Source organism: Heteronotia binoei, chromosome 4, assembly GCF_032191835.1.
Source record: "Heteronotia binoei isolate CCM8104 ecotype False Entrance Well chromosome 4, APGP_CSIRO_Hbin_v1, whole genome shotgun sequence".
NCBI lineage: Eukaryota > Metazoa > Chordata > Lepidosauria > Squamata > Gekkonidae > Heteronotia > Heteronotia binoei.
This window is the reverse complement of record NC_083226.1, coordinates 50,888,589-50,910,320: the sequence shown is the minus strand read 5'-3', so window position 1 is coordinate 50,910,320 and position 21,732 is coordinate 50,888,589. Positions and strand designations below refer to the sequence as shown.

Sequence of the window (21,732 nt, the reverse complement as noted above, 5' to 3'; positions counted from 1 at the left end):
GTACTGATGGAATGAGTAAAGGGGAGGGGAGGATGTTATCCTCAAGGACTTCTGCCTATTATTGGGGACCTGACTGACAAAATACATATAGTTTTCAGTGCAGAGTGAAGTGTGGCTTCCATTTTAATACAGGAACCCCACCCCCCCAACTGTGTTGGGAACACTGATTTGTAGCTACAGTCCTATTCACTTTGGTTTGTGAGTGCATGCTAAATCCGTAGGACTTATTTCTGCATAAGCAGGGCTCTTTTTGTAGGAAAATTTTATGTACTCCACTCTGAGCCCCCATGGGGAAATAGGCAGAATATTAATAATATTAATACCCAGCAGGAACTCATTTGCATATCAGGTCACACCCCCTGGTGTCACCATTGTTTCACACAGGGCTTTTTTGTAGAGAAAGCCCAGCAGAAACTCATTTGCATATTAGGCCACACCCCCTGACACTAAGCCAGCCGGAACTGCGTTCCTGTGCGTTCCCGCTCAAAAAAGCTCTGTGCATAGGCATGCTTAAGACTTCAGTTGCATCTTAGTTGATGCAGAGGTCCATCACTAGATTTTGAGTTAGTAACCATTAAAACAAGAAAAACCAAATAACTGGCTAGGCAGTTAAAACCACAGAATAAATAAATAAATAAAATATAAATAAACAGAAGATAATTTAATTGCAGGTGCAGAATTCTGTTGAAAGCATGTGGGCTGACAGCAACATGTTGCTCAAGGTTAAAGTTGCACATGAATTATAAATGACACATTTAATTGAGAACAATCCACCATTTTGACAATATGCCATGGAAAATGCAAAGTTATTCCAGGCAGTTAACATGTTTTTCGAAACAATAATGAGAATTTCTTTTCTATTTGTGTTTTGTCATCTCTAGTGTTTCAGACAAGGAAGGATCCCAAACACAGCTTTAGTTCCTTGACTCTTGAGCCAAATTATTACAATAATGCTGAACACAACATTGATCTGTTATTGCTAATCTGCCATTTTTTCCAGGAGATTTTGCATATTCAAATATGCAACTGCCTACTTAGAGCTAGAAGTGATATCTTAGACAAATTTTAACGCTTGGTTCTGCTGAATGTATAAGGTTGCCTTCAGTTAAAGGATCTCAGTCCTGAAAACATACTGTGCAGCAGGGGGCCCCAACTTTTTTGAGCCTGCAGACATTTTTGGAATGTTAAAAAAGTGCCCTGGGCAGCACCACAAAGTGGCCCTGCCCCCTGCCACCCAGACACAAAACAGCAGTCAGCCTTCTCTCTGTGTGGATATTCTGCAGCATCTTTCCACTAGGGGTGAAATAGACTTAGGGTGTTTTTACACTGACAGTTTGTGACTCTCTATCACCGCATTGGAAACTCACCTTTTACATTACCTAATGCTGCCCGAAGCGTCTACATTTGTTTTGGCGAGATGCATTTTGGAGCTGCTGCAGCAACGTTTTTCTTGACACTAGTTTTGATCTGGTCTTTTCTCTACAGGTGTTTCAAACTTGTATTGTAGAAGTTTTCATGCATTTTAAAAGACTCCTCCAAAAGCCACAAGGTGTAGTAATTTGCATGAGAACTGACAGCACTTGAAATTTTTACATATTATTGCTTACCTCATCTAGTAATTTAAATTTGTATTGTTTTTGCAGTGTTGGCACAATTTCCAAGCAATCGTATACATTTAACTAAGCACTGGTATTCCGGCTGCCCTCTGATCAGAGACCCCCCCCCCCCCAATTGAAACGCTTAAATGTAAAAGGAAAATAATTAAAGAGGAACAGTGGCAGGCGATTTGAAGACTCTAAAACTCTGGATCAAACTGAATGTAAAAACACCCCTAGACTGGATAGGAGGACTGCATTTTTAAACAATTCAGTTATACATAATGCAAAGGGAAGGCAGCACAATATAGCCCTATCTCTTCAGATCTCAGAAGCTAAGCAGGGCCAGCACTTTGATGGGGGACTACCAAGAAAGTCTCTGCAGAGGAAGGCAATGACAAACCATCTGCACCTCTCACTTGCCTTGAAAGCCCCTTGAAAGTCATATAGTGGTTGCAACTTAAAAACACAGACATATAGAGCTGGAACAAGCACCAAGAGTCATCTAGTCCAACCCCCTGCACAATTCAGGAAACCCATAGCTACCTCATCCCCACCACCACTCTCCCTGTGATCTCTGCTCTATGCCCAGAGGAAGTCAAAAGACCTCCAGGATCCCTGGCCAATCTGGCCTGAATGGAAATTCCTTTCTCACACCAAAGTGGTGATTGGCATTACTTTGGGCACATAAGAAAGGGCCACAAGAGCTGAGCACTGACTTATCCCTTCCTGCCCTCCCTCTCACAATCTGCCTAAATTCATAGTGAGTCAAGCATTGCTGTCAGATGGCCATCTAGCCTCTGCTTAAAAACCTCAAAGGATAACCCACCACCTCCCAAGGAAGTCTGTTCTACTGAGGAACCGCTCTTTCAGGAAGTTCTTTGTAATGTTTAGCCGAAAACGCTTTTGATTTAATTTCAACCATTGACTCTGGTCTGACCTCCTGGGGCAAGGGAGAACAACTCCACTCCATCCTCTATATGACAACCCTTCAAAAAGTTGAAGATGGCTGTCATATCATCTCTCAATCATCTCCTCTCCTGGCTACAGACACCCAGCTCCTTCAGCCTTTCCTCACAGGATGTGGTCTTCAGATCCCTTACCACCTTTGTTGCCCTCCTCTGGACAGCGTATATGAGGCAGAATTGCTGCTTCCCCTAGAGAATGTTTGGCTGTAGGTAAGGGTAGATACAGATACACCATGGGGATTCCCAAGATGCAGTTTGGGAATTTCACTGTCAAGTGCCTTCCAATTACAATTGGCGGTCTTTTTTTTTTTTTTTTTTAATAAAAAGCACATCCCTCTTTGCTTTTATGTTAGCAGCACTTTTTTCTTCCTTCATCTGTCTCCTGCTGCTCTGGAAAAAGAGTAGCAGGTGCAACAGGACACTGCTGAGAAGGCAACCATTTCCATCTGCTGCTACTACGTAACCTCAGTGAGCCTGAGGTACAGGCTTGAACCTTGATAGTTTTGTCAGATAAGGAACATTTCCTATTTATTGTCAGAAGACAGATGTTAGCACTGTGCATTCAAAAACTGTTACATTTATAAAGCTGCGAGAAGGTACAAACTTAGAATTTTATTTTAGATTTTGAACAAATGGGGATGGTCTGCACAAACAGTGACATCCTTCATACTGTCTTAATCAGTTATGCCATTTGTGAACATGACTTCATTTTAAAACTTTTTAATCATATGATGCCAATACCACAAGGTTGTTCTGAATGAATCAGCTTATTTGTTGCAAGATGGTTTCAAGACTATACAGGGTTTTTTTGTAAGAATGACATGGGAGAGCACAGTAGGTGCATTGGTATAACCACACAGTTTTGGACTACAGTTTATATTTTAGGGATTAGGAAATTATAAAAACAAATACTTTTCAAAATTGTTATGCATTTTGCATTACTGTTGTGAGCATATGTTATGTGTACATGGGGATTTGTGTTTGTGTGCATGTACCCTTAGAATTTAAGTATTCCCTTTGAAATATTAGTACCCTTATAAGGACATATATTGTTGTATTTAAAAGCAGCACTGTGTGGTACAGTGTGTAGCTTAAACACTTGTATCAACAATTATATGGCTCACACTTAACTTTATCTCAGCTCAGCCCCAATAGGACAGGAAAAGTTTTTTTTATGATTCTGCTTTACAGTGCTGCCAATGAAAACTAGCCCTACCTCGCTGGACTGACTCATGTAAGTCCCACTGTGATGATGGAGTTCGGGCTGTGCATAGAGTTCAGGATGGGCTGACTGAGCAGTACCACCCTAGAATGCAATGTACAGTATCTCTCTGTTTATTCCCCAGAGGCAGAAATTTATAGCAAATACTGCTTTGGGGAACTGTGCTAGCAGCTGAGAAATAGCAATATAAAGTAACCCCTCAGTATCTTTTAGCTACCAGTAGCACAATGGCAGCAAAACAAAAATAGCACATTGCTGGCTCATCTAAAGCAGCTTTAAAATGGTCAGATTTAATTAAATATACTGGAAGGATTTAAAAGTATAGAAGCATCAATAAAAGGATGTAAATGTGTGGAAGACAGAGAAATCAATTCCAACTCAACTCTGGTGAAAAACTCTTGTTATTTATAAAACATACAATAATTGTTTTACAGGGCAATTTAAATATGTAACTTCAAACATACTTTAGAAAGCTCAGTTTTTACAAGCAAGGACTTTCTTGCATAAATGGTAGTGTGACCAAGCGTTGAAATCAAGCACAGCCGATTGTTGGCCCCTTAGCCAGATCCATCCCCACCTCTGACTGTAATATCCATTGCCTTCCTGGTTCACCTTTCAAGGGTGGCATCAACACACCCTCATTATGGCAGCAAAAGCAAATCAGCTGGGGGGAAAGCAGGAACAGTATTTATAAGAACATAAGAGAAACCATGTTGAATCAGGTCAATGGCCCATCCAGTCCAACACTCTGCGTCACACAGTGGCCAAAAAAAACAGGTGCCATCAGGAAGTCCATCAGTGGATTCAGGACACTAGAAGTCCTCCCTCTTTTCCCCCCACCCAAGCACCAAGAATACAGAGCATCACTGCCCCAGACAGAGTTCCATCAATATGCTGCGACTAATAGCCACTGATGGACCTCTGCTCCATATGTTTATCCAATCTCCTCTTGAAGTCAGCTATGCTTGTAGTTGCCACCACCTCCTGTGGCAGTGAATTCCATGTGTTAATCATCCTTTGGGTGAAGGAGTACTTCATTTCATCCGTTCTAACCTGACTGCTCAGCAATTTCATTGAGTGTCCACAAGTTCTTGTATTGTAAGAAAGGGAGAAAAGTACTTATTTCTTTACCTTCTCTACCCCAAGCATAATCTTGTAAACCTCTATCATGTCACCCCCCCAGTCGATGTTTCTCCAAGCTAAAAAGCCCCAAGTGTTTTAACCTTTCTTTATAGGGAAAGTGTTCCAACCCATTAATCACTGTAGTTGCCCTTTTTTGGAATTTTCCCAATGCTATAATATCTTTTTTGAGGTGTGGTGACCAGAATTGTACACAGTACTCCAAATGAGGTTGCACTATTGATTTATACAGGGGCATTATGATACCGGCTGATTTGTTTTCAATTCCCTTCCTAATAATACCCAGCATAGCGTTGGCTTTTTTAATTGCAGTTGCACACTGTCTTAACATTTTCAGTGAGTTATCTAACACAACCCAAAGATTTCTTTCTTGGGCAGTCTCCACCAGTTCACACCCCAGCACCTTGTATTTATAGTTGGGATTTTTGGCCCCAATGTGACCTTGCACTTGGCCATGTTGAACCTCATTTTCCACATTGATGCCCACTCACCAAGCCACAAAAGACCCCTTTGTAGTGCCTCACACTCCTCTCTGGTTCTCACCACCCTGAACAATTTATTATCAACCACAATCTTAGCCACTTCACCGGTTAATCCCCAACTCCAAATTATTAATAAACAAATTGAAAAGCACTGGACCCAATATTGAGCCTTAAGGTATCCCACTGCTTATCATCCCCCACTGAGAAAATTGCCTGTTTATACTCACTCTCTGTTTTCTATTAATTAGCCAGTTCTTGATCCACAAGAGGACTTGTTCTTTTAGCCCATAACTCTTGAGCTTACTTAGGAGCCTTTGATGAGGAACTTTATCAAAAGCTTTCTGGAAGTCAAGGTAAACAACATCTATTTGGTCCCCTTTGTCCAAATGTTGGTTCACCCCCTCAAAGAACTCTAACAGGTTAGTGAGACAAGATCTTCCTATACAGAACCCACGCTGAGTCTTCCTCAATAACTTGTGTTCATCTATGTGCCTACTAATTTTCTTTTATTTCCACCAACTTTCCTGGTATTTTCCTGTCCTTGTTCTGTTTGCTGCTCCTACTCCCATCCCCCACACATCTGTCTCACCTTGGCAAAAGCACAGGCACAAGGGCATTTTCAATGGCCCAGAGATAACTTTCCTTACTGTGAGGCTACAATGTTGCTCAGCAGGGGAAAGGAAAATAACTCTTTAAAAGACTATGGGAGGGTTTGCACCAAGCTCCTCTGAGAAAGTCGAAAGGTGCCTGCAGGCTTAGCTTAACTGTACCTGCCTCCCTGTAGTGGCTATGGGTTAAGCATCCATATGTATGCTCTGCCTGCAGCCACCCCACAATTTCTCCTTTAAGCTGTAGAAAATATTTTTATTTGCTTTGACTCTTAGAATTAAAAAAATATGAGCCAGACAAACTGTGCTCAGATTGGGCACAGAACCATATGAAGGCTCCCATGTATGGAGCACAGGCCTCCAATATGGTGCCTATGGGGGCCATGATGCTCTCTGTTAGCTTTCCTGGAGCCGCCAAGTGTTTTTAGAAAATGGGTGAGGCCAGGCAGAACATTTGTCCAGCACTGTTTCTCAGCAATCATCAGAGAGTTCATTGGCTATGTAATTAAAAAAAAATATTCCTTCAGTAACAGCTGCCACAACAGCAAAAGGTTCTTTTCTGTAACTGCAAGTAAGCTGCAGCAGTCACTTTGTGCCTGACTCCACCTCCTGTGGTAGCCATTTTGCGGCTCTGTCTACATATTGTGTTAGGATTTCTGAGATGCCTGCAAGCTCAAAAAGTTGGGAAGCACCACTGTGGAGACTTGCCGCTATTCCATGTGGATGCATCTTTATAATAAGGTAAATTGGGCCTCTCATCTATGCTGAGATCTGTGGTCCTGAAATGGCTTTAACTCATAGTTCCCTTACTGAATAACATACACAAGTCTTGCTTCAGGCGTAAAAGTGACTTAGGATTTTCTTTTCCCTATTCCTGGTCCCAGCTTTGAGGGATGATCCTCTAGTACAAGAATGGCCGAACTTGCTTAATGTAAGAGCCACATAGAAGAAATTTCAGATATTTGAGAGGAGGGAGGGAGGAAAATAGATGGGGAGGAGAGGTGTAAAGAAAGCAACTTTAAGTTTGGTGTAGTGGTTAGGTGTGTGGACTCTTATCTGGGAGAACTAGGTTTGATTCCCCACTCCTCCACATACACCTGCTGATGTGACCTTGGGTCAGCCACAAGTTCTCTCAAGGCTGTTCTGCTCAGGAGCAGTTCTTGAAAGAGATCTCTCAGCCCCACCTACATCATAGGGTGTCTTTTGTGGGGAGCAGAAGGGAAAGGAGATTTGAAAGCTGCTTTGAGACTCCTTTGGCTAGCAAAGGGTGGGGTATAAATCCAATCTCTTCTCTTCTTCTTCTTTAAATGCATTCTCCAAGCTGCTGGCTGGCTTCAGCTTGGAGAAGTAATTTAAAGAGAGAAATGTATTCTCCAAGCCAGCTGTCTTAGCAGTGGGGACTTCCAGAGCCACACAATATGTGTGAAAGAGCCACATGTGGCTCCTCAGCTGCAGTTTGGCCATCCCCGCTCTAGTATCTAGTTTCAGGACAAGCTGTAACAGTTTTCTTGCATGGATTCCCCCACCCCTCAGTATGTTCTGCACTCTGCAGTCAAGGCCAGACAGCTTTCCTCAAAGTGGTACCAGGCCCCTCATGCTGGAGCACAAGCTTAGCTCCAGCAAGGCAGACTTCCCAGGTCTCAGCTTAAGTAATTGGGCCCGGCTGCACTGTTGACAGGTACTGGAGCTTCTGAGACTGTGCTGTTCTCTGGCAAATATCCTGTGAGGAAGTATTATTCTCAGAGCACTGTTCTAGATCAACAGTGGGACTGTATGCAGCCAATCTGGTACTTCACTTCTTTTGTCCTAGGTCTTCTGCCAGCACTGTTCCTCAGAATGGCAGTGGGCCCTGGGCCTGAATTTGCATCCTACCCACTGGAGGCTTGGTGGGTATATTAGGAGCCAGTGGCAAAGTCCTTATGTCAGCCCCATCCATTTCCCTCCCTCAGTGACAAGATTTTCCCTCTGTTTGTCTTTCCCTTTACTGACTGAGGTGCCCTAGTAATGTGTTTTCTTCTTTGTTAAAGAACTCTGGTTGTCCCACCCTGTCACAGTACAAGATTTTGGCTGTTGGCTCAGCTCAGAATCCTGAAGGATCAGGAGCCCCTTTTAACATAAACATCTTAAATGGCACTTAAGTGGGCTTCCCATCCCCCCCGCCCTGGCGGGGGACCCCCGAATTTGTGGCCTCCTCCCCCGCTCTCCAAAAATCCGGAATCGGGGGAGGGGGGGAGAACATGCGTGTAGGCATCATGTAGTTGTAGAGCTCCTGATCCGTTTGTAAAATGTGTGCCTTTAAGGCTGCTCAGAAAACAGGAAACAGGAAGGGCTTCATTGGAAAGGTTCAGTAAGTTTCCATGGAGAACGGCCCCTCCCTTTCTTTTGCTTTCGTTTTCACAGCAAGTAAAGTTCTGCAGGAAGAAGATCTAGTAAGTATTTGTGTGTGTGAGAGAGGGAGGGGGCAGGGGATTCCCTGGTTTGGAGGCCCTCCCCCCCCTTTAGAAAGCATTGGGGTGCGGAGGGAAATGTCTACTGGGCGCTCTATTATTCCCTATGTAGAACGATTCCCATAGGGAATAATAGGGAATTGATCCGTGGGTATTGGGAGCTCTGGGGGGCTATTTTTTGAGGTAGAGGCACCAAATTTTTAGTATAGCATCTAGTGCCTCTCCCCAAAATACCCCCCAAGTTTCAAAACGATTGGACCAGAGGGTCCAATTCTATGAGCCCCATAAGATGGTGCCCCTATCCTTAATTATTTCCTATGGAAGAAAGGCATTTAAAAAGGTGTGCTGTCCCTTTAAATGTGATGGCCAGAACTCCCTTGGAGTTCAATTATGCTTGTCACACCCTTGTTCCTGGCTCCACCCCCAAAGTCTCCTGGCTCCGTCCCCAAAGTCCCCAGATTTTTCTTTAATTGGACTTGGCAACCCTACACAAGACATTTTGAAATTAAAAAATAACAAAATGTTTTATTTAACACAGAGGTGGAAAGGTAAGGTGAAATTGGGTTGAAATTTCTGAGGTAAAACCAGTACATGCACAGATTTCAGTTCTTATGTCTCAGGCCAATGAGAATTTCTTAAGCTATTTAGAGTTACTCAAAATTTTTATGTTGACAGGCTTTGTTCCAGTGTTTTCTAAACACTCCAGCACAGTTTAAGTATTTTCTGACTTCTTTGGTTTCCATAAGGCTGGTACATTCTTTCCAGTACCCAAACCCCTTCTCTTGAAACATGAGTACTTATCTTGAGTTTTTAACTCTCTTAAAGCCTCTAAGGTAGTTTCTAACTACACCAAACCAGAGATCTCTGCAGAGGTCATTTTGTAGACAAAGAGGTGCCTGAGCTCATTAGCATAACTCATTTGCATATGCCACACATCCCTGACATCACCAGAAGTGCATGAGAATTCCAGATACTGGAGATATAAATTTTAGAAAGGGCACAAAGAAACACAATTAAAGATTGTTTTTACCTAAAATAAAACATTAGCATGCTTGCAATATTTTGTTTAACAGTCTTTGATAACTGACACCTTGTGCTCTGAATTATTGCATCAAAATCTGGAGACAATTGTGCTGTGGCAATCCTGAGTATACTTTTCAGGTGTGTATCTGTAAGTTGCAAACCTACTTCTGATTTATTGACATCCATTACAGAATCTCATGCTCAGTGCTCTAGAATCCAGGGGAAAACATTAAATGGCTGAGCATTGCAAGTTTTTATACATAAACTGTTTAATGTGCTAGTGAAGAACATGTGAAGAAACCATAACACAGACTGAAGGCTATACGTCTACAAAACTATAATCTTCCCCAAAGAAGTTACTATAACTCCTATGAAGCAGAGCAAGAACAGAGAGACAGCCATGTTTAGTGGTCAGTATCAGCCTACTATCTGGGAAGTCTAAGTTCAAAATCCCCAGTTAATCAAAGGAAAATGTGAAAGAAAAATCAAACGAAATGTTCTGGGTGAACTTGGTCTGGACACACACTCTCAGCCTCATCATGGCTTGTTGTTATTCCTCTTCTACATCATGAAGGCATGGATCATGAAGGCATTAATACAATGAAAAGGGGAAGGCAAACCCAGTTGCACTCAGGAGAGCCCAGACATTAACAAGCCACCAAAACACACTCTTTCTCTCTCTCTGTAACAAGGCAAAAAGCTCATACCTTGAAAAAAATGTTATTTGTCTTCAAAGTGTTTTCTTTATGTCTCTTCCGTGCAATCAACGGAGGGAACTGGGCAAAGGAAACTCTCTCTCTTTCCCTTCCTCCCCAGGGATGAGGAGGGGAAGGAGCCTCAGTGAACAAAAGAAAGAGAGGCTCGGCTCAGTAGTTCTGCAGTGTGTTTGATAATGCCTGACAACCCTGTCAAACTCAATAACACAGCAGAGCTACAGAGCCAGGCTCCTCCATTTTCTGAGGCTCCTCCTTCTGACTCCTTCCTTTGGGAAGAATGAAAGAGCAAGAGGCTGCTTTGCTTGGCTGCCTCATCTCAGGGGAGAGGGAAAAATGGCAAATGAAGCAGGCAAGGGAGAAGGAAGCAGGGGGCCTGATTAGAGCTTTCGCAGCGACACTCTGGGGAGCTTTGTCCCCAACTGTGGTCTGGATCTCTGTACTCTTTAGAGCTATCTCCCTGTTTGACTGGCTTTCTTCTCCTTCCCTTGGCCTGAATGGGAGTCTTCGCCTACTTTCTAAACTTCCTTGCCAACTCCAGTTCTCCTGTCTGTATAGAACTGCTTTCAGCCAGGGCTGAATTCCAAAACTGTCAGTACTCAGCTCTTCTCTGCTAGGGCTAGAATCAGATTGAATTCTCCTCAGCATCCAGTTCAGAAGTCTTTCTCTGCTCATCTGATGCTAACCAATCATCAGTGAACAGTCCATCACTTAAGATTCTCTGAAGAATTAACCCTTCACAACCCTGTATCTGTTTACACAGCACTTCTAAGCTTTTGAAAGCCCAATCTATCACAATCCTCCTCACTATTTATGGCAGAGTGGTCTCTAGTGCTGCCAGCACATTGTCATCAGTCCTGGGCCATCCACTGGTCCTCCTGGGTCATTGGTCTCAGCATCTCAGGTTCTTTCCTCTGAAGACTCTGAGTTACTGGTCTGGTCAGAGAGGATAATGCCACAGTGTATATTCTAAGGCAGTACTGGTAACTGGCAGGCCATGGTCCCCAAAGTAATTTTTTGAAGTATTCACTGTGTGTGCTTGCCTGGAAGTCACAGTGACTTTGGCGACCCCTACTGTGGGTAGAGCGTTTTTCAGAGAGGTGGCTTGATACGCCTGCCTCTGCATCCCCAGCCTTGGTATTCCTTGGAGGTCTCCCTTCCAATTACTCGTCAGGGTCAGCCCTGCTTAGCTTCTGAGATCTGATTTATTTAGTTATTTAGTAGGCTTACAGTCCGCCCTTTCCCATAACAGGCTCAGGGCGGATCACAACATTAATTGAACAACAATAAAAACCTACCATTTAAATTTAAAACAATGCAATAAAATTAGCAAATCAAATAATAGAACAATAAACCAAATAGGTGCATTGTCAGGCTGGAAGGGCACATTTCACAGGATACAGCAGTTTCCAGTCCAAAACGAATTATGGTGATAATAAACAGGATAGCACCATAGTCTGTAAAGCATGATGTCCCAACAAGGGAGGCCAACTGATGGAATAGTTGCTGGAATAAGAAGCCTACTGCCTCAACCAAAGGCTTGGTGGATTGTGTTTGTCTGGGCTAAATAATTTTAGCTGGCCACCACATTCAAATTTTAATCAATAGTCTTACTTTTTAAAAAAATGTTTCAAATTCAAAAATATTTCACAAAATGTTACAGCTCTCTGATTTTAATAATAATAATAATAAATTTTATTTCTATCCCGCCCTCCCCACCTCGGCAGGCTCAGGGGGGCTAACAACATTTCATAAAAACATACAGTGGTTAAAAGCCTTTAAATTTAACAATATAAAACAGTAAACATTAACTTAACAGCATTAAAACAGTCCAGTAAGTGCAGTTATTCAGCGGTATGGTCTTAAACCGCATTGGCGGATGCTTAATTGCCGATCTTCTTAACAGTCCAGGTGTGCGAGCTTAAAAAGGGCGGTCTTGCAGGCCCTGCGGAACTGATCAAGGTTCCGCAGGGCCCGCACCTCCTCGGGGAGTCGGTTCCATAGGGTAGGGGCCGCGATTGAAAATGCCCGTACCCTAGTATTCTGATATTTAGTCTCCCTCGGCCTGGGGATGGTCATTAGATTTTTCCCAACTGATCTCAGTGCCCTCTTGTATGTAAATAAATATTTTGATAAGATGCCTGAGTGCATGTGATCTATAACTGCAAAGTCCATACTGCTAGATGTCACCAAGTATATTATGGAGTATGCCCACTTCTGCTATTGCCTTGCATGGCAAGATACATTTCTGGTCCCTAAGCTGCAATCTAGAGTAGGGATGTCATATATGCAGCCCGAGGGCCCAATCAGGCCCTCATAGGGCTCCTATCAGGCCTCCAAGCAACTGGCTCTTGTCTGCTTCCTTCTCCCTCTCTCGCTTCCTTCTGCATCTCTGCTACCTTATCTTAAATAGGTACACACATGGCACAGCCCGGTCCAGCCAGGTCTCATGTATGTCAGATCCAGCCCTCATAACAAATGAGTTTGACAACTCTGATCTAGAGAACAGAGCCCCACCCCTCTCTATTTAAAGTTTTCCATCCCTGACTTAACCTATTGACTTAATACTTTAGGAATAATTTTTTGGTAAACTAAGTATCTCTGAAGATTGTGTTACAAGCTGATGTGTTAGAAGCCTACAAGAGAAAGGGTGTGATGTGTGTGGGGGTGTACCTTTTCAGCTGCCATCCCCAAAACTAGGGAGGATCTCACTTATGTCCTCTGAACAATGTATGAAGCTTGGGTGGTCATGGACTGAGTTGTCCCTTCCAAGTACACGCCTAATCTTAAGAAGTAAACTGTTCTTTTGGGTGGCCTTGTACTTTTCATTGCCTCAGAGAGCTTTAATCTAATTTGTTCCATTTCCCAGCCAATCCCTTTCCTAGCAGGTAGGCTTCTCATTATTATTTTTTTGTGACAGCCTACACATCCTGTGCAGGGTCAAAACCTCACTCTCTTTTCTGAGGTTTTTTTAAGCAAGCAAACAAGCCATCCCAAACTGTCCTGTTCTCTCCCTCAGTTCATTTAAAACAAATATTTTTGTCAGGACAGTTCAGTTCTTATATTTGCTTCCTTCATTTAATTACCTCCAGCTGACTGTCTCTCTCCAGGCTTGGCATTAATGACAAGTATGTGGGGTGGGGAGGTATCATCAGACTTTGATTCACAAGGGACTATTAACATCTCTCCCCCATCCCAGCCTTGCGGGGTTTATTGACCATTCCATGACAATTTCATTTGTAATTTCTTCCTGCTCTAAAGTCTGAAATATATGACAATAATAGCTGAATAGTAGCTTTTGAAGTCTTTAGAACTACACACTGGATTGCAATAGCTGAGGGACTGCACAGTCTTGCCAAGGTTCAAGGCTGTAATTCCAAACATCCTTGCCTGTGGAGTTTTTTAATAATGTATTTAAGGCCATTACGAAAACAGCCTCCTATTATCAAACATAATAGCAGTTTTGTCTAAATTTAACTTCATTTTCTGAATTCTGGCATATGCCACGGGCATGCAATTAAATTTCATGAAAGTCCATAAAAATCACAACAGCAGTGGTGGCGAGCTTGTGTCTGGTATCTGGTTGCTTTCTCCTTCAACACCCTCTTTCATATGACTGCTGAATGGGTGGTCCATAAAATGTGGACTGGAAGTTCAAATATGGATTTTAAATCACAAATTCTTGTTTCATTTCTGCTCTATACATTTAGGTTTCCCAAATTATGAGATCTAGTCTTTTTTTGTCACAAAAACATGTATCCAAAACCTTGTATTTCTTCTCAATACTGTTTAGTTTTTTTAAGTAATTGATATAAAACTTTGTTGCACATTATTTACAGCATTTATACTCCACCTTTCTGCCTTCCTGAGAGCACACTGATGAACTCGTGAGATCTCAAGAAAAGAATTGGAGTCCAGTAGCAGTTTTAAGACCAACAAAGTTAATGGACACAAATCTGACATCAGGAATTACAAAACTGAGAAATCTGTAGAACACGTCAACCTTTCAGAATATTCAGTGGGTGACCCTCAAGTAGCTGTTTTACTGCAAAGGAATTTCAAGAACAGAATGGAGAGGGAAACAGCTGAATTACAAATTATTACGAACTTGGAACAAACACCTCCCCAGGACCGAACAGGGATTTTGATTTCTTATCTGATTACATATGCTAGACCAATTCTCACCAAGTAGAGCTATACATCCACAGTTTTCCAATGTATTTCTTTTAGAATAGTGTATCAGAATAATGTATTTTTTTTGTATTGAAAAACTTAAATAAGGGATATTGGTTATTTATCTCCTTATATGTCAAACCCATCTTCCACTGTATTCCATGTATTCTTTTTTGTATTGGCAAACTGGAATGATATTTATAATGTATGCTACATGTTAAAAAGTAAATTAGGTGGACAGGAACACCTCTGAGAAAAACATGTTCTCAGTTTAACCCAGACTTGAGAAGCAATAGAGCAATTAACAGACGCTGCATTTATTGCCTTGTGACACTCTCACCATCATTCTCCAATTCTGACGTTTACTGCCATTGTTATTTCTGCCTTTGTTGTTGTCCCACACAAATGCTATCCAGACCAAACTTGGTGTTCTTTCAATTTGTTTAAACATTTTGCCATTGGATTATAACACTGTATTACTTTGCATGCTTAACCACTGCCCAGGTCTGGCGCATGGGAGTAGGCCAAGTAGGTGGCCGCTTAAGGTGCCACTTGACCTGGGGGCACCACAAGGCACCCCCTCTCCCCATGCTGCTGCTGTCCTGACTGTGTCAAGGCCTCCTGAGGCTTAGCAAAGTAGGGGTATGTGGCAGTGAGCACGCTCTAAGCACTTCTGCTGCCCTTCAAAACTTTGTCGAGGTCTCCTGAGGCTCAGGAGGCCTCGGTATAGTCGGGGGGGGGGGGGCATGGCAGTGAGTGCACTCTAAGCGTGGCCACTTTGCCTTCTGGACTTTGGCCTCAGCAAAGTTGAGGGGGGTGGGGTGACAGTGACATCAGCACGCACGCAAAAATAGCGATGGGAGATGGAGAAATGGGGCTCAGTCTAGAGGTGCAGAGCACAAATCTGACATCACCCCTAGCGCCAGGCCTGCCACTGCCCACCAGCTATATATAGCACTGCTCACTGTACCCCATTTCATTGTCTGATGAAGTGCGCATGCACACAAAAGCATACATTCTGAATAAAACTTTGTTGGTCTTAAAGGTGCTACTGGACTCCAATTTTGTTCTATTGCTTCTACCTGGATCTACTTTTATGAAATCTCTGTTCAGCTGTATGCTAGACGGATGAATTAGAGTACTGTGCCATCATTAGTAAAATTACATTGAGTTATGTCATCTCTTTCTTACAAAGGTTAGTTCTCCAAGCCTCAGTATTTTCTTAACCCTCACCAGAGTTAACTGCAGTTTCTCATGATGCACAAATTGGCACCAGATGTATGACAATTTTTAAAAATACAAATAACATCTAAAACATATTTTAATGCAAAGCATCCCACTAACCTAGGGCAGAACCACTTAAGACACTGGAAGTTCTATAAGTGGAACTCCCATTTTTTTCCCTTTAAAAATCAAGCTTGTAAGGTTGTGATTTTGATTGGCAGATGTGAAGGAAGAAGTATGCGTAAGCCTCTCCCTGGCACCCTCCTGACCTGAAATGGCACTGTGATCACTATTTATATCTTTGATGCAAGTGTGCAGTTAAGGATGCAGGTGGACTCCATGAAAAGACCTTTCAGTTCTACTCTGCTGTACAGTACCAAAGCCACATGCAGCATGAAAGTAAGTCCATGATTCCAGGTTGGACTCACTTGCTAGTCAGCAAGCCTAGGATTGCAATCATGCAGTCCAGTCTTAGAGGCAAACTCCATACAGTTCAGAGTGGTGCAAAGGATTGCTATTATTTACATCCTGCCTTTCTCCCCAGTTGGGTTCCAAAGTGGTTTCCATTGTTCTGTTTTATCTTAACAACGGTTAGGTAGGTTAGGTGGAGAGTGTGTAACTGGCCCAGTCATCCAGCAAGCTTCCATAGCAGAGTGGGGATGGCACTCTCCTACACCATGCTTGCTCTCCAGTCCCCATTGCAGCTTTAGTATAAAGCAGGAACTACTAGTATCTTCAAAGATATTGGTGTAAAGCCAAACAGAAAGGCAATTGCCAAGCGTTGTACTTGACCAGACACACACTGGGACCAAATCAGTGTTGGCCTCGGCCCATAGGGCTTGCCTTGATCTCAAGGATGAAGACTCTTACCTCGTTTGCTAAAAAAAAAAAAGCTATTTCCCATACCGCTGCCATGGCGTGCGCCCAAAGTTTTTCCCCCCCTCATGTCAAGCCCTGGGAAATTTGGATAGGACACCATAATCCCAATGTATTCTGGATAACAGCTGAAATATTTTAAGGCAGAACGCCGTGCAATCAGAAATCAGACTCAAAAAGCAGGAACAACTGCATAAAGGATGTTTACTCGGAAGCAAGCCCCTGTAAGTTTAAAGGGACTTACATCCAAATTGTGCGCGCCTTAGGTCAGCAATTTCAGAAGCACTAGAGCCTAATTTACTTAAGATCACGGCTGGATGGGGGAATAGATGTATAATTTTTGCTAGGACTTAACCGCCACCTCCTCTAGGCAGTCTCAACCGCTTCCCACCGCAAGTGAAAAGGCGGTCGTGAGTAAGCTTCTGGCGCGAAAACTGTTACACATGCGCTTTGAATACTGGCAAAAACCTTCCCGCTTTCCTTCTTCCGTTTCTGCCTCTTGTCCGTTAAACGAGCAACTCTATTACGTGTTTTTTCTTGTGGTTCTTAGCGCCGCCCGCATCTTTTTTTTTAACCCCTCCAAAAAGAATGTGTATGTCGGAAGGGATAGGGAAAGAAGTAGGCGGGCGGGTTCCTGGAGCGGACGTCTCATTGGTCGACAGGCGCGTTTTCAATTTTGTAATGGCGCTGTGGCGGTGGGCGGTTTATAATGTTTTCTCGACCTAGAGACTTAGCTCTCCCCCTTCATCTTGTTTCCTTAAACCCCCAAATCAGCAATTTTTAAAAGTCCGTTTTTCATAGCAGTCTTAGTTCCCAGCGTGCTTAATACTTAGCATGGATTCTTCCAATCGCAAGGATCCCGCCTCTTCAGCTGCATCTCGAGTCTTAGTGCTGGAGGAAGAAGTCAGGAGCCTGAATGAGGAGCTGAGGCAGTGCCAGGTTGGTACCCGAACGGAGAAAGGACAGTGTGAACCGGGCAGTTACAGGGGACTGAGCTTGGCCGCTCGGAGCCCTAAATTGTCTGGTACTGTGGACGAAGGAGGAGGAGAAAAACGTCCTCCTTTTGCGTCTTCCAACGTGACTATAGACTAAAAAGTCAACCTCAGGATCGCAGTTCTATAACACATTTATTTAGGAGTAAGCCCCCCTCACTACATCGAGTCTTATTCCTGAACAACGTGTTCGCGCTCCAGTCTCATCCTGTGCTTGCCTTGCCCAGTTTCCAGCCTCCTGTGCTTGCCTTGCTCAGAAGTTAATCTCACTATTTTTGTTCTCTGGGAGATTTACTTTTCCCCAAGTCACTGCGAACCTTTCAGGCAGACGAGAAAACTGCAGGAAAACTGTAAAATGGGCGCCCTCTTGTGCAGCATATCATGTTATCCGCATATTCCACCCTGCTTTTACTTGGGATCACTTGACTCTGAGGAAATTGGTGGGAAAAGAAGTATACAAATAATCAAATAAAAATTAGCTCTTGGATCATCCAGCTGTTTAGGCAACCGCTACAGGCCACATCCAGATGGATAGAAGATGAACCACAGAAAGGGAACAAATAGACCTAGAATGATTGAGGTGATTTAACCAAAACTGCATACTATCCTAAAAAGAAAAAGCAATTTATATATTTATTTGATTTCTTTTTGGCTCTCTGTCAGAATTGGGGTTGCAACCTAAGTAAAAAAATGTAAGGAAAGGAAAAGTCCCCTGTGCAAGCACCAGTTCCGACTCTGGGGTGATGTTGCTTTCATGTTTTCTCGGCAGACTTTTTACGGGGTGGTTTGCCATTACCTTTCCCAGTCATCTACACTTTCCCCCCAGCAAGCTGAGTACTCATTTTACTGACCTCAGAAGGATGGTGATACAGTTCCATTTTGCAGGCCCTGCAGGGCCTGGATTTTGCTCAGATGTGCATTCCATAGAGCAGGAGCTCTGGCAAAGAAGGCTGCAGCTTGAGTTGAGACCAGGCAAATGGTCTTCACCTACCTCACAAGGTGTCTGTGATGGAGAGATGAAGAGAATGTGATTGTTAGCTGCCTTGAGACTCCTTATGGTAGAGAAAAGTGGGGTATAAAAATAGGGTTATCAGCTCTGGGTTGGGAAGTACCTGGAAATTTTATGGGTGGGGTTTGGGGAGGGGAAGGACCTTGACAAGGTATAATGCCAGAGAGTCTATCCTCCAAGCAGCCATTTTCTCTCGGAAGTGATCATGTTGATCTGGAGATCAGTTGTAATAGTGGGATATCTCCTGGTGCTACTTGAAGATTGGCAACTACTTTTTGTTTTAAAGGAAAATCACCAAATGCATGGTTGAATTTTTAAAAAGTTTGACTGGCACTTAAAACTAAGACAATCAGGAGACAGACATACAGCTGTGGATCTAGATAACACAGGATTAAATCAACTCTGAGTGAACAACCATTTTGTCTATAAAATTGAGGCATCTGAAGAAGGACTTAAGAAGATCTTAACTCCTGGTCAGGCTCATGTGGAAGCAAGTGTTTCTTTAAACAACCTGGTCCTGAATCATTTAGGGCTTTAACTATTGTGATCTGTATTTTTATTTGTGCCCAGATACAAGCAGGCAAACAGTGGAGCTTTTAGAATTGGTGAAATATGATCCAAAAAAATTAGCATATACTATCACTATGCACAGTCATCAAAGGCAGTACCAAGTAAAACTTAATGCTGTAGTTCAGTTTGGAAAGGATTGTGACTACATAACTGTGGTACAGATCTAATAGTATCAAGTAGGATATCAGAACTCTGACCTGAATGGCCTAGGCTAGTTAGAACTTGGAAACTAAGCAGGGTCACCCCTGGTTAGTACTTGGACAGGGGGGCCACCAAGAAAGCCAGAGTTGTTGTTGCAAAGGCAGGCAATTGCAAACACTCTGAATGTCTCTTGCCTACAAAACCTTATGGGGTTGCCACAAGTCTGGGACTTTCTACCACCATCAGTGGTGTTTTCAGAAAGAGTGTATCCTCTTTAAAACAGAATGATGTCTTAATCCCTGATTGGCAGTTTTACTATTCAGAACAGCCGTAATCTTTTCTATACTGAGCTTCAGTTAATTAGCTCTTATCCAACCCATTACCACCTCCAGTTAGCAATCCAGAACATCCATTATCTTACCTGATTCAACTGAAACTAAAGTGTGTTGATGACATCTTGCACCAAAATCCAGATAATGGTTTTATGTACATGTGAAATAGGATGTGGGATAAGATGGAAGTCTGCAGAGAACCAACTCCAGATATCTGAGCAAATATCACCCCAAATAACTATTGACTAATCAGCCACCTAGAATTAGACAGTAGAGCTCACAGTTTCCTTTTCAGAACAATGGGTTACTTATTTATTTACTTTGTGTCCCTAATGGGTACCCAAAGTAGTTGACATAACTCGTCTTTCTTCTGTTTTATCCTCACAACCCTGTGAGGTAGGTTAGGCTGAAAGTATGACTGGTCAAGGCTACTCAGTGAACTTCCTTGGCAGAGTTGTGATTGAATTTGGGCTCTCCAGATCCTAGTTTGACACTGATCACTACACTTCACTATCTCTCACCTGGCTGGATCCAAAGTGAATTTTACAACAGAATAGCACTTTCCTGCCTCCCACTGCAACCCGTTGAGAGAAATGTACAGAAACTGAAAACCTACACATTTCCATGAAATACTGTTCCTGGAGAATAGGAGACTCTGAGGAACAACAAGAGGGGGAGCTACAGCAGGAAGGTGGAATTGGTAGAAATTGCCAATGTAGTCTTCATCTAGCCCACTAGATCAAATGGATACTAATGATAATTTTGCATGTCCTCCATCTTCCAGGAAACACTGGTTAGAATTTAAGGTGCATCCTGGACACTGTTTCCTGGACATGGTGCGAACTAACACATCTTTAATTAGTTTCCTTCTTTGACCTGTCTCCCCCCCCCCTCCCCTTGCTACAGAAAGGAAAATCAGGTAGGATGGTTAGTAATAGATAAGAGGATCACAGAAGGAACAGGAAAGCGGAGGGTACCTTGTACCCACTGCATCTGAGCTTTGAAGGTATGCAAACAATCTAGGTTTTGTGGTGACATCTATGCAGCCCTCTATGGAGTTATTTAACCTTTTTTTTCTTATAAGAAGGGTTAGACTAATAAATGGTGACTTTGTAATCTGCCTTGAGTTTTTGTGAGGAAGTACGTAAACAAAGAGGTGGTTGTGGACTGCTTATGTAGGTAGCCACTTGGTTGCCATCATGTAAACAACTGAACTGTAACTAAGGGCTAAACTAGATCAGTCCCCAATTTTAATTTGGAGACATAACACCATTTTAGAGAGCTTTTTCACCTGGAAACTCCTTTGAACTGCATTGCAGGAATCCAGTTCTAGTCAAGATCAGTGTGGTGCAGAGTTTAAAAGAGTTCCCAGGTGGGAACTCGCTTGCTCTAAAATGGTGGTATGTCTCCAGGTCAAACTTGGGGATGGGTCCTAATACTGACTCCTTAGCTAGTATATCTATACAAGTGGAGACACCCACAAGGGGAAAGAACCACAAGGACCTGCAGGGGGCATCTCATTTCCTGCTCCCCAACTCTTTCCCTTCCTTGAAAGCCCCCATAGTGTCTCCCTCTTTCATACTTCCTTCTGCCCTTCCCACTCACCCACCAATCTACTGTTCATCTTTTGCTGCATTTGTTGCATCGTTCTTCTCTTCTCCATTTTATCTTCACAATAAACTAGTGTGGTGAGTTAGGACGAGAGAGTGAGTGATTGGTCCAAGGTCACCCAGTGAGTTTCTGTGGCAGAGTAAGGATTTGAACCAGAGTCTGAAACTCTCTCCACTACACTATGTTGCTGGTTGTAGGTTGGTTGCTATTGAACATTAGTAATCAGCTGTGCCAGTGTGAGTCCTGCAAGTCATGTGGTAGCACCTTACCAGGTGGTTGTTGGTGGGTGTGGTCCCAGTGAGTATTCCCTCAAAGGCCAAAAGAGGTCTGTCTTTTACCCACAGAAATCAGGTCTGTTTTTACCCACAGAAATCAAGGCTTCAAGACTACCAATGTTGTGGTTGCCTAGCACTGGGCCACTGGGATCTCCTTTCTTAAACAGACACCACTTCTATTAGTTCGGTGTTTTTAAAACCCTTCGAAATGTATGTGTTTAGATTTCAGATTTTTCTGTGAATTTAGGGCTATTCTCAGGTTTGTAGAAAGGCTGTCTTGTCAATTTAAGAAAGGGTTTTCAAGAAGACAGTGAGTAGACTTTTTGAAAAT

At 42.9% G+C, this 21,732-nt stretch overlaps 1 protein-coding gene across 1 annotated transcript in view; it reads left to right on the top strand.

Annotated features, from left to right (window-relative positions):
- Window positions 1-16,896: 16,896 nt before the first annotated feature.
- The window catches only part of CNTLN (centlein), a 380,111-nt gene continuing 375,275 nt past the window's right edge, over window positions 16,897-21,732 (top strand). Inside the window, exon 1 of the mRNA XM_060236541.1 lies at window positions 16,897-17,410. Within this exon, the coding sequence (XP_060092524.1) occupies window positions 17,306-17,410 (105 nt within the window). The 5' untranslated portion in view covers window positions 16,897-17,305. The remainder of the gene's footprint in view (window positions 17,411-21,732) is intronic.